Source organism: Leishmania donovani, chromosome 34, assembly GCF_000227135.1.
Source record: "Leishmania donovani BPK282A1 complete genome, chromosome 34".
NCBI classification, from domain to species: Eukaryota; Euglenozoa; class Kinetoplastea; order Trypanosomatida; family Trypanosomatidae; genus Leishmania; species Leishmania donovani.
In genome coordinates, this window is record NC_018261.1 from 812,815 (window position 1) to 825,176 (window position 12,362).

At 56.6% G+C, this 12,362-nt stretch overlaps 5 protein-coding genes across 5 annotated transcripts; all 5 read right to left on the bottom strand.

Moving 5' to 3' along the window:
- Positions 1-152: 152 nt before the first annotated feature.
- On the bottom strand, positions 153-2,411 carry LDBPK_341860 (cardiolipin synthetase, putative; the record flags this gene model as incomplete). Its single annotated transcript, XM_003864298.1, has 1 exon — positions 153-2,411. One exon carries the CDS (start codon positions 2,409-2,411, stop codon positions 153-155), a length of 2,259 nt encoding a protein of 752 aa, XP_003864346.1.
- A 1,740-nt stretch (positions 2,412-4,151) lies between these two features.
- On the bottom strand, positions 4,152-5,072 carry LDBPK_341870 (hypothetical protein, conserved; the record flags this gene model as incomplete). The annotated part of the gene is made up of 1 exon (XM_003864299.1): positions 4,152-5,072. One exon carries the CDS (start codon positions 5,070-5,072, stop codon positions 4,152-4,154), a length of 921 nt encoding a protein of 306 aa, XP_003864347.1.
- Positions 5,073-6,467: 1,395 nt separating this feature from the next.
- LDBPK_341880 (ubiquitin-like protein) lies at positions 6,468-6,710 on the bottom strand (the record flags this gene model as incomplete). Its single annotated transcript, XM_003864300.1, has 1 exon — positions 6,468-6,710. The coding sequence occupies one exon, from the start codon at positions 6,708-6,710 to the stop codon at positions 6,468-6,470; it is 243 nt and encodes an 80-aa protein (XP_003864348.1).
- Positions 6,711-8,142: 1,432 nt separating this feature from the next.
- LDBPK_341890 (hypothetical protein, conserved) lies at positions 8,143-8,613 on the bottom strand (the record flags this gene model as incomplete). Its single annotated transcript, XM_003864301.1, has 1 exon — positions 8,143-8,613. One exon carries the CDS (start codon positions 8,611-8,613, stop codon positions 8,143-8,145), a length of 471 nt encoding a protein of 156 aa, XP_003864349.1.
- A 1,169-nt stretch (positions 8,614-9,782) lies between these two features.
- On the bottom strand, positions 9,783-10,514 carry LDBPK_341900 (NAD dependent deacetylase, putative; the record flags this gene model as incomplete). Its single annotated transcript, XM_003864302.1, has 1 exon — positions 9,783-10,514. The coding sequence occupies one exon, from the start codon at positions 10,512-10,514 to the stop codon at positions 9,783-9,785; it is 732 nt and encodes a 243-aa protein (XP_003864350.1).
- Positions 10,515-12,362: the final 1,848 nt, after the last annotated feature.

Here is a 12,362-nt window from a genome sequence, read left to right on the forward strand (position 1 = left end):
AGGCTCGTGGCCTGCCGTCCATGATCGGGACACTGGAGGCTGGGATCCCACGGTGCGGTGGGGCCGGCATCACCAAAGTATTGTAAAGGAGCGGGGACAATGTCGGAGCATCGAGCCGCAGGAGGACGGTGACAGAATCTATCGCGGCTGCGTCAGTCGCATGGCGACCCAGGTGCGTCCACGATGTCCTCGTTGGCGAAGGATCGGAATGTGATGCGGTCGAGCAGAAAGACAAAGTTGTAGAAGAGCCACGACGTAAAGCGGAGCCACAGCGACCGTTGCTTGTGGTCTTCCAGGCGCACCTCCACACTCTGTGCGAGGTCCCGTAAGAATTGCGTCTCCATCGAGTGGGCTACTTCAAGGTCGAGGTGGCACAGACACACCTCTAGATTTCGGTTGCTCATGAGGTCCCAGTTGTAGCTTCCGATCGAGCTCCACACGCTATCCACAACCACCGTCTTGGCATGCATGATTTGCTGGCCTTGAAACTCGTAGATCTTCACCCCAGCCCTGAGGAGTCGCTCAGTAATGTAGTTCGACGCGTGCCACATGAACCATGGGTCCGTTGTCTGATTGCTGCCGGCAAGCAGGCGCACATCGACGCCACGACGCGCGGCCTGAACAAGGGCGCTGAACAACTTTCGTGTTGGGAGGTAGTAGGGCGTCGTGATCCAGATGCGGCGGTGACACTTGCGCGTTACCTGCCAAAAGGCATACTGAATGGAGTAGTCACGGTAGCGGGGGTTGCAGGAGAGCACTTGTGTCATGGACTCACGGTGCCGGAGATACATCTGCGCCTCGGGGACCGGCTCCGTGTCGAGAATTGGTATCCGCCGCAGCATATCCGTGTAGGCGCGTTTGTGCGGCAGGTCGGTCGCCCTTGAGAGTGCCTCGCGTCGTGCGGCCAGCAGTTTGCGGCGCATGGCGGAATTGCGAGCACTGTTCAGCTTGCCGCCGCTGCTTGGCACTTCAGCGGGCGACGCCAACGGGGCCTTTGCATGCTTGCCAGAGGCCGAAGTTGATAACTCGGACGGTGGCGGAGAGGCAGATGTGGTTGTGCCGTCGTTGGCGTCCTTGACGACAAAGGACCCCGGTACGTGGTTGGTGACTTTGGGGCCCGATTCAGCCGAAGTAGCACAGCTGGCCGCTGCCTCTTCTCTCAAAGTTACCTGCTTGCCGCCTGCGCGCAAGCTTTCTTGCCCTTGTGTGTGACGCACCGCCTCTCGGTCAAGAACGCTGTCGCTCGAAAGCCCTGAGCGGCTCCACTGCATCAGCGTCAGCAGCTGATTCTTCTGTTTGTTCCATCGCCCGCGCATGGCCTTCATCGAGGCCGACGGCACGTCCTGCAAGCGGCGACCGCTTCGGCCACGCTCCTCCTGAAAGGCACGGTACAGCTCGTTGCGCTCCATGCGCATCCGCCCTTGCTTCACGCGACGCGTGATTTGCTGGGAGGCGATCTGCCTCCAGCGCCGCCAGCCGTACTTCCAAGGGTGCGGCTGCTTTGTGTCTCTGTATACTTCTGCAAGGTGTGCCGCAGCTGGGCCGATGACGCCGCAGTGCGTGTCGCGGAACTTGCCGGTGCCGCCTGCTGCCTTGCCGCAGTACTCATTGCCGACGTTTAGTCCGCCGCAGAAGCCCTGACGCGCGTCCACCAGCAAAATTTTGCGATGATTGCGGAGACCGGGACTACGCTTCCAGTCTAGCCCTTTGATGAAGTACGTGGCGACACTGCGGAAGAAGGGACGGTACGGAATCACCTTGGCGCCGCACTGCTTCAGCTCCTCTGTCAGCCGCGCCCGCCCCGAGATGTTGCCACCGCAGTCGTACAGGAGCTCCGTGTCGCAGCCGCGCCGGCGAGCCTCCACGAGCCGGCGTACCGTTCCTTGACCAATGAAGTCGTCCTTGCAAATGTAGGTCTGCCAGTGCACCCGCTCTTTCGCTTCCTTGACAGCAGCCCACATGCTCTCGAATGCCTTTGCGCTGTCGTGAAACGGGACGACGACATTACCGTGCGATATGCGACCAAGCACCGCGAGGGAGCTGAGGATGTCATCCCAGCGCTGATCAAAGGGAGTGCTGTTGTAGTACCGCTTTGCCTCCTCAAAGGTGTGCTGCATCTTGTCCAGGTAGAAGGCCGCCGCGCCACAAGCATCGGCGCTGCCAGATGCCGCAGGCGAGGGCTGGGAAGGGGGCAATGCCGTCGCTGCCGAGAGGGCTAGGAACTGTGACGAAGGCTCGAGCGCCTTCGTCGCAGCCGCCAAGAGCTGCTCGTAGGCGGCGACCGCCGACAAAAAGGCTTGGCGCACCTTATTCTTTATATTCGCCGAGGTGTACAGCTGCACACGACGCTGCTGGAGGCGCTCGAAAAGGGAGAGTCCTTTGCAGAGAGGTGACGGTGCGCCAACGGCCATGAAAGAGGGCCGCCAGCCGAGCGAGAGAATAGACGTCTCCGCCGAGTCGGACCTCCTGAGCCTGGGGCTGGTGCCCGCCGCATCTAATTTAGGCGCCGTCACTGCGCCGCCCTTGGCACGGGAGCGCCACACATCTTGCGCCACGTTTTGAATGCGTCGCTTTGGTGAATTCTTCACCTTGTGAACCCCCACGTTTTGAATCAACGCGCGAAAGTTCCGCTTGCCGTTCATTCCATGCATTCAAACCGCACCGAAGCGGCACACCTAGCGACCCGAGCAACAGGAGACCCTCACCTTTACCTAAATAGCGATGCTCAAGCACTACGACTTCTCTGCCTATGCTGCCTCGGCGTTGACAAGCAAAAAAAAAACACGCCAGGAACAGGATACACAAAAACGACAGAAAAAATAAGTGACCTCAATGAGCGCCACGACAGCACCCCGCTGCCGCTCGAAAAGAATGAGAAACACAGACACCGCAGATGTCGGCAGTTCAGGAGGCACGCGGAGAAGAGCCCGCTCGTGCTCCTGTTGCCTGCGAACGACACTCTTGATGTTGAGAGAGACGTCACCGAATCTCGGACGACACGCATGCGCTTACCTTTCTTACCGTTCTTCCCTCTCCAAAGGAAAGCAGCACTCAGCTTCTCAGTCGATGGTGGCGTGCGTGCAGCGCTGTAATCGTGACTTTTTCGGTTTTCGTGATCACGTGTGCGCGGAGCGCCTCGCCGCAGTACAGTGAGCGGTTTCCTTTGTTTAAGGACGCTTACGGCGAAGGGAAGACGCAGCTCCCAAAAGCGTTGTTCCACATAGATGGAGAGGGCGTAAAGAAGAAGTCTGACGGAGGGATAGACGGACAACCTGCGAAGAGAAAAGCAAGAAACGCAATTACCTCTTGGAGATGAATTCGGCACCCGAAGAGGGAGGGAGTGGCATAAGGTATGCGTTTTTGTGCGTTTTGTTTGTTTTGGTGGGTACTGGGTGTTTGCACGTGCAGACCGCGCGCACGCCTTTTCTCCTCCTCCTAGTGTTGTCTGTCGCTGGGATGTGTTTTCTGGGAGGGAGCGGAGAGGCAGAGAGAGAAAGAGACGAGGGTGAAAAGTTGACTGCCCTTAGCAACCGTCGGCGTTTTTTTCATGAAACGCATAGAGAGAAGAGGCGGTTGGTGTGTGTTTGTGTATTTGTGTGTGGAAGGGTGAGGGGGGAGGAGAGAAACCGGCAGAGAGCGGTCGGTGTTCGTCAAGTGAGCGTGCAGCAGCGAGTGCGTCTAGACGCATTCGTGATCGTCGTCTCGCATGCGCGCTGTTTCTGAAAGATGGAGAAAAAAGGTCATCGATTCGCGTTCCTCCGTACGCATTGAACACAACATGGCCGCGCCCTACACGTCTCCATCAACACACCGATGGGGGCATCGAAGAGAGACACGCCTGCTCACCTCGAGGACGCCGTTTCACGCCGCCTTCACCTCTTTCTGCTTCGGCCCTGTGTCGGCATGCGCTCACGTCTCTGTGGTTGGGTGGGTGGGACACGAGCAGAAGCTTGGAATGTGAGTACAGATAAATCCAGAACAACACCAACCAAGGTGCCCGCACGAACGCCGACAACATCCCATAAACGTCGCACGGCCCAACTCCAACGAGTATGCGTATGTACGCCATTGAGCACACGAGTGTGCACGTGTAGCTTCGAGGTAGGTGCTCACCATCACCCCCTCCCGCCTCCGTTGCCCCCTCGTGCACGTCACAGATCACGATACTTCTTCGCACGGTTCTTGCGCTTCAACAGACCAGCGTCCTCCGTCTCTAGAAACGTGTTCTTGCGCCGCTCGATCTCCTCGTTCCGCTGACGCTCCAGCAGCATCTGCTCCTCCTCCGTCTGCATGGGCCACTTCAACGGCCACCAGTCCGGAAAGTTCACCCAATCAAACACCTCCGGTGTCATGTTGCTCATGAACGTGTGGGCATCGAGGCGAGTGTCGTCGACAGAGCGGGAGAGGGTGACGGCCTCGCGGCTCTTTTTGTCTTCCTCTTCCAAAGGGCGGTTGTCGTACAGGAAGGCGCGGTACATGGGCTGCAGCTCCGGCGAGACCTTGTGAATGGGCACCTGCCGGACCCGCTGCTCGTGCAAAAAGACGCGCAGGCGTCGTCGGTGGTAGTAGGTCGTGCCGTAGCAGCCAAGCCCGTACAAGACGCCGAGGAAGGCGCCCACGAACATGCTCTGCCCTATGGTGCCCATCTGCGATGCCAGGGAAAGAACCACCGCGCCTGCGGTGCCGGCCACTATGGGGTAGTAGAACTTGTCGTGGTAGCGGTTGCGCACGACGAGGAGGTGGTGGAACGCGCTCGTCAGAAGTCCCACCGCCGCAAATGTCGAGGTGTACCGCCACATAATGCGGTACCGACCAACGTAGCGGCCCTCAATGCGCGACTGCCGGAAGCCGACGCAAAAACCAGCGACTGCACCGTAGCATGTCACTGGGAAAACGCTCTGCAGAAACCCCCGCCGCCACCGCCACTCCAAATAGCTGTCCACTTCGACCCCGTAGCTGTGCGGCGGTAGGCCCCCCTGGCGCATGGTGGCGTAGATGTCATCGGCGCCAGACGGGCCGCTGCTCGTCTGGAAGCGGTCATCGTTGCCCGTCCGAAACGGCCAGAGAGACATTCCTGCTTGAGGGGATAGGAAGTCCAGCGAACGAAGACTAGAGAACTTCCACAGTTCGCAAATGAGGCACGGGACGACAGTCCTCTACCGCTCTCCTTCGTTCTTGTTTGTGGCAGCGCCCCACCCACCCCCACCACCGCCACCCCATGCGTCGAGGAGCCAGCGTGTCGATGCGCTTTATAGGCGCGCGTCCACCATTCAGTCGCTTGCGTGACTTGAAGCACGGCCAACAACAAAGGCGTCTCCCATGCGCACACACGCGCGTGGCCAGACAGTCCGAGCGAAAAGAAAAAAGGCAAAGAAGGCGCTCTCCAGGTGCTATGCCGTACTCTAGAGGATCCGTGTGTGAAGAACGAAGAACGTCAGCGGTCGATGAAAAGGCACATTTTCGGCGAATGCGAAAGGAGACGCTCGAGAGAACAGAAAGTCGAAGAGGGCATTTTATATCCACTCCACCCTCTTGTAGGCCGCCTCACTAAACACATCGCGCGGTGTGTCAGAAAAGGAGGGTGCCGCGGCGCTTGTCTCTGAGCCAAGATGGCAAACGAACTTCTGAAGAGCAGAGTGCCTCCCTCACCCCTACCTACTCAGCAGCCGTTGTCTTTTGTGTTGTTCTTGTTCGTCTGAGGGCTGAGAATATCGCAAAGACCGCGGATTCTTCTTTTTGAGTTTCCGCATCACGACAGGCCGCCCTTTGCAGGAAAGAAAAAGACAATACCCCTCCCCCTTTCCACCTTTCCGCTCGCACCCAACTCCTACACGATCGCTTCAGCTTTGGTCGTCGTCTTTTCCACCTCGGAACAATCGCAGCAACATACATACACAGAGGGAGAGACACACACACAGACACATACACGCACCGAGGACGCACACACACACACACACACGCAAACGAAAACAAAACAAAAAAAATGAGTGGGCGGCCCACTAAACCCTGAAACGTGCACCGCTACAGTACACGCAACCGAGCACACAGACGTTGACACAGAAGAAGCAAATGAAGTGCATATGTGCTCCCTCCATTTCGAACAGAAACGGGAGAAACAAAAAAGGTGAATCTCCGCCTAGCCCCTTACCGCATTGCTTGCGGCTACTCGGACGCAGACAAAACCCCCCAGAGCGCTATTGCCTTGCCGTCGCCATCATCATGGCAGGAGAATAGGAAAAAGCGCAGAGTACGTGGCGACGAGGATGCGCAGTCGAGCAAGGAGGGGCGCGGCGCGAAATCCGCGTGGTGTCTCTCTCTCTCTCTGCCTCACATACACTGCGCGTCGATAAGTATTCCAACGGGTTGTCCGCCGCCTTTTGTGTCGAAGCTTGTTTGCGGCTTGCCACACTGCAGGGCGCCGCCATCGATCATCCGTAAAGCGAGCAATACGGTTTCCTGGCTGACGCTCAGCGGCCTGCACGCAGAGCAAGCACCATATTGATTGTGACGCCAGCGTGTATGTTGCACTCCTCCAGGGTTGCGTTGTCTTCCAATTTTCGACCAGAGTGCACCAGCATGATCATCTTCTGCGGAATGCCTTCCGTCTCCTCAAGTTTCGCCTTGATGTCGCCTACAGTGTTATCCGGACCGAGTACAGAGATGGAGATCCGCTGCCCCGTGGTAGAGATGACGCTAAAAGAGAAGGTCATTACGTAAAACTGCTCGATCGTGAAGAATTGGGGGTGGAGGGGTGTACTAAAGTCCTTCGTAAAGAGTTCGTGAAGAAGCGCAAGTAGTGTTGAGGGGGGGGGGAGCAACAACACTTTTCTTCCACACAAGCGCCACACGAGTGGCGCTGCTCTGCTGAGCTGTACTTGTCAGAGAGTTTGCCGCAGAGACACTGCACAAAGAGGAGTGGCGGCGCGCTATGTACGTATGTGATGGTGGCCAACGTACGCACGAGGAATGTGCACCTGCTGATGGATATGTACAGTATAATCGCCTTGAAAACCAGCCCCAAAGTGGCGCAGGGAGATGAGAAGAGCAGTGTGTGCAGACTATGAGACACACAAGCTCGTCAGACACGTTCGCACACAGGCAGATGTAATAACAGGGCAAGTGACGAGGACGAGGAGGTGGCGGAGAGGCAAATAGAGGGGAGAGGGTAGACCCGATACAGTGCCGCACACACAGCACGCTTGAAGTCACAAAGTGAACGATAAAGCTGCACTTGACTGGAGCGCGCGACCTCATGAGTGCCGAGACCGCGCTCCTGAACATGGTATGCACCAGGTCCATGCAAAGCACGTCCCAGAATGTTTTCGTGTGATGTGCCGCTAGCCTAAGGTGGCCAAGAGAACCCTCGTGAGCAGCTCGCACTCTCAACCGTGGCTTGAAGACTCCTGTCTAGTACCTGGGCAAGTCAGTGTCAGAGAACAATTGAATAATAAAAAAAAAAAGACACTACCCACGAAACGGCGCGCCAGCGAGGTGAGAACGATGTGGCGCCAATAGCATGGCCATCACTCGGCGCCACCGCCACTTTGTTCCGTCAGAGCCCCGGGCCAGTCCCACCGTTACTGGCCACTCTTTCTTTTTGGTCGATAACACTGAAGGCACTCCCCGAGATGGACACACAAGTATCCCGCGCGCACCTACACCGAAACATATATGTATGTATGTGTGTGTATGTGAGTGTGTGTGGAAGGAGAAGCGTGCCCTACACAAAAAAACGAGGAAGTGCGCAACAGAGGAAAGGAGGTTTGAAAGGAGCCCACAGCAAAGGAAAGGAGGAGTCGACACAGCCCGCTGTTGCGCAGACCTAGGCACGTGCGCACAGACGTGCATGCACATACACTGGCCGGGAGAGAGGTGTACACGCCACGCGCCGTAGTATGTGCGCAGGACAAACGAAGAAAAAAGAAACAGGGGTGATCAACGGAGAACCAACCGAAAAGTAACAACAGCAAGAGAGAAAAAGAGGAGGTCTGCAGTACTTTACTTGCCGAAGAATCCGCTTACGAGTGCACCAGACCCAGCAAAGGGGTCGTTCTCCTTCCTCGACACACAAACACACACACAGAGAGGCGCAGCCTTTTTCCTTTTTTTTTCGTGGCCGTGAAGACGCGCGCGACCCTCAACTCAATTGTTCTTCTTTGCCCGATTGCTGTCGCTCGCCACACGGGCTTGGTTGTACCGACGGCTTCGGTGGCCACTACCCGTCACAAACAGCAGCGCGCCAACGAGGGACGCATTTTTAAGAATGTGCTGAACATTCTCTTCTGGAGTTTCAAACGGGTAGTCAAGGTCCACGTAGAATGCAACCGTGGTGATGATCATTCCAGTCGCCATCAGAAAGGAGAAGAAGCTACGGCCAACTCCAAGCAAAATAAAAAGCGAGAAAGACACACACATTACACCCGCGGTGCGAACGACGTGGATGTATTCCGACGGCGAGAGCTTGACGCCCATTTTAGCCAACATACGAGGAAAGTTGCTCTTCGCAAGGAAAGCCGCGCCCACTGACGGCGCCGCCAATTTTTCAATGCCGCTGGCAATGAAGAACAGCAGCACGAGGACGAGGCCCACGTAGCGGACGAGGTTGCGCAGCATCTTCACCGCTCCTAAAACAAAGCACTCGTCTTCCAATAAGCAAACGCGCGAACAAAAAAACAGAGGTGAGAGAGAGAAAAAAGACCCAAAAAAGACTGACGGCGTAAAGTACGATCACGTGCGTGCGCGTAGGGGGAGGGGGAGGAGGAGGAAGAGGAGGGAGGTGGCGTAGGAGGGCGGAAAAGGGGGGTGTCTGTCTGTCTGTGTATGTGTGCTTCGTTTGGATTTGCGAATAGGCGCGAATATGTGCAAGGCCAAGACGACAGATACGCCACACACGATCGAAGAGCTCAAGGGCTAGAGCAGGTGGCGCAGAGAAAAGTAGCGAAAACGCCTTGATCTATATCGGGCTCGGAGGAAAGGGGGAGGTGGTCGATCCACTAAGCGTGCGCTGAATCGAATAAGGGAGAGGGGGCGGGGGCAGAATGAGAAAGCGCCGTGAGCTGTGCAAGGTGAAAAGTGGATGCGTGTATGCAGAGGTCGGTGTAAAAGTCACGGCGGCAGGCGCGGGGAGGGCTTATGTGTGGAATGAATGGAGAGGCTGCGGCAAAGGGGTAAGGAGAGTTAGGGGAGAGGGTGAAAGGGTTTAGGGGGGGGCATCAGGACGCCGACGGCAAGAAGCAGACAACGCGTGCCAGTGAGGCACAAGCGTTTTGGCATGCAGGGGATTCAGGGATCAGCAAGCGTGTTGTGCGCGCTTTCAAGAGACGCAAAAACCGACAAAGCAGAGAAGGAGGGCATGCCACAAATCACTCGAAAGAGAAAGACGGAGAAGAGAGAGGTCACGCCGCCCTTCAACGCCCTATAACTTCATGTAACCTGAATAGCGCACCGCCTTGTCTTGCCTTGGTCTTGGCAGATGTTGGCCATGCGGCAGTCCCCCAAAACCACCCCACAGAAGAAGCAAAAGGCAAAAAAAAAAGAGAAGCTGCCGTTATGCGGCACCGCTGAGGCGGGTAGGTCAAAAGATGTCACAGGAGGGCAGGAAGAGCCCTCGGATGTCAGTCGTGGAGGCTTGCTCGTTTGAGGGAGGCAGCATTTTCCCTTTTTGTGTGTGTGTGCGTTCTTGTTTCCCCCACAGTCCGTCAGAGGACAGCAAGAGCTAACGTGCCAGAGGAGTAGCCACATCGCGCACGCATACTATACCCACCCGAATCAGTTCGGTCCCATCACTTTTTCGAGCTCTCTTTCAGCACTCGGTCCACCCAGGCGGGCACAATGTCGCTGGCTTTGCCGTAGATGGACTCCTGAAAGAGCGTGCTGTTGGAGCCCTCCTGAAGATTCAGCTCAAGCGTCGTCGCACCGTAAAACTGCGCCCGCTTCACAAACCCGGCGGCGGGGTACACGTTTCCGGAGGTGCCGATGGCAACAAAGAGATCCGTCTTCGACAGTATCGACTCGATCTCGTCCATGCAAAGCGGCATCTCACCAAACCAAACAATGTGCGGGCGCAAGGTGCCAAGCAGGCCGCAGTCGGGGCAGCGGTCAACATCTCCCACAATGTCCTTCTGCCATTCGAAGACATTCCCGGTGGCTGCGCAGCGGACCTTCAGAAGCTCGCCGTGCATGTGCAGAACGTTTTTCGAGCCGGCGCGCTCGTGCAGGTTGTCCACATTCTGAGTGACAATGACAACCTTCCCCTTTCCACTCAGCTCCTCTTCTAACTTGGCCAGTGCTATGTGCGCCTTGTTCGGCTTGACAGAGCTTAGCAAAAGATTGCGGCGACGCTCGTTGTAGAAGAGCTGCACGAGAGCCGGGTTTCTGATGAAGGCGTCCGGAGACGCTACATCCTCGACATTATGGTTGCACCAGAGCCCGTCGCTATCGCGAAAGGTGGAAATTCCCGATTCAGCAGAGATGCCGGCACCGGTGAGGATTGTGATGCACCGGCACGCTTTCATCTACGTTTGCGTCCAATGTTGTCTACCTTTGTTTTTCTTTTTCGATCCATATAAGAGGGCGGTGAGAGAAATGAGTTCCAGTTCTTTGCCCCGAAGCGTGTGCGATGGGCAGGGCGAAGTCTGTGAGAGAGGGAGAGACACAGAGAGCACAACTGAAGGCCTGCCGTGGTGGGTGCACAGATACAACAAGTGAGCCGCATCCGAGCGCGTCACTGAAGCCCGCTCACAAGCACCCCTGCGCGCGTCGCAAAGACACGGGAGCGAACGAAAAAGGGAGCAAAGTAGTGATGGAAATGCGCCTCGATGAAGCTGGAGAAGGAGATCAACGGTCACTGAGCAAAAAACTCGCAGGCGGGGCGGAAGTGCACGGTTTGAAAGCTGCGAAGAGAAAGGTCCGAAAAACATTACCAGAGATTCGCCCCATGAGACACACGCAGAGAGTGCGTGTCCCCTCTCTCGTTTCCAGGCAGAGGTGCGCAGTTGTCATCTGCACACGCCCAACAGAAGCGTTGTTGGGGGCGGGGGGCAGTCGCAAGCACCTCTTTATTAGGCAGCACAAACAGATATGCCTTCTCTCTTTTTCTTACCCATCTATCGGGTCGCCCATTCCCTTTTGTCCCCTGTTTGCTGTCTCTCTCTCCCCCTTTGGGTACGCCTGCGCTAAGATTGTGCACGAACATGTCGGTGTACCTGCTTCTCTGTGTAAGCCCATGTGGGCGCGAAAAAAAAAAAAACGGAAATGTCTGGCGGGGCAAGTTTCAAGAGTAGAGCTTTTTAGCTAATCTTTTCTCAACGATCTCAAAGCGGGTTTTGTTAAAACTTCGCATCCTACGCGCCGATGCTCTCCGCTCGCCCTACTCTGCCTCTGCCCATCCCCGAATCGTGCTCCGCGCTGTGTGTACGCGTTCATGCCGGCATACCGATACGCAGATCGCTCTGGGCAAACGCCTAAAGCGAGCCGAAAGCGCCGACGACATCTGCTTCCTTTTCCTCTCGTATGCGACTCTCGCTGTCGAGGAGGCGTGCCGGAAACCCGCGCTGCTTTCGGGCCACCATGGGTGTCTACATCACTCAGGTGAACAGGTCTACACAAATATATATATAGAGCAGGGCCGTGCTTTCCGGATCACAGCAGACATGTTGACGAGGTAGAGTAAAAAAAAAAACACATACAGCGCTGCGATGCGGATCTGCTTGCACTTCACGTAGGTCTTGGTGTGGGGTGTACAGCAATACAGCCTACATACCGAGATCCGATGGACGGTGCGGCACACAAAGCGCGAGAGGGTAGACGAGGCTGACGAAGAGAAACCGAAAGAAAAAAAAAACGCGTGCGACATGCACCAGTAACCCGACGAAATTCCTGCAGTCCCGTGGATCGGCCTCGCAGGTCCGCTGCGACACCATCAAAGATGGACGACGAACGCAACACATGCGGTTGTCAACAAAATCGGCGTTTCGTGCGAAAGAGATACAAAAAAAAATAGAAAATAAGAGATTCGACACCTATACCCCCGTTGCTCATTCAATGATTTTCCCTTTTCCTCCATGTGCTCCGTCTACCACGAACTCGTACTCCGATATATACGTACACACACAGCCGCCCCTCACCCACCCCCTGCGGCACGGCGGCCACATCCGCGTCCTCTAGGACGAGCCGTCCGGCCGCTGCATCCGCCCACGCGTCTATAACGGGCTCAGCCTGTCCCTCCCCCCTCGCAGGCATGCCTGCGCCATCGGCGCCACACCCACCGAGCCGCATGGCGCGCACCAAAGTAGGCGGGACCGCCCTCACGGGCGTTACTCGAGGGCGGTGGCGTCTGTCAAAGGGTGGGGGGCAGGGGTAGC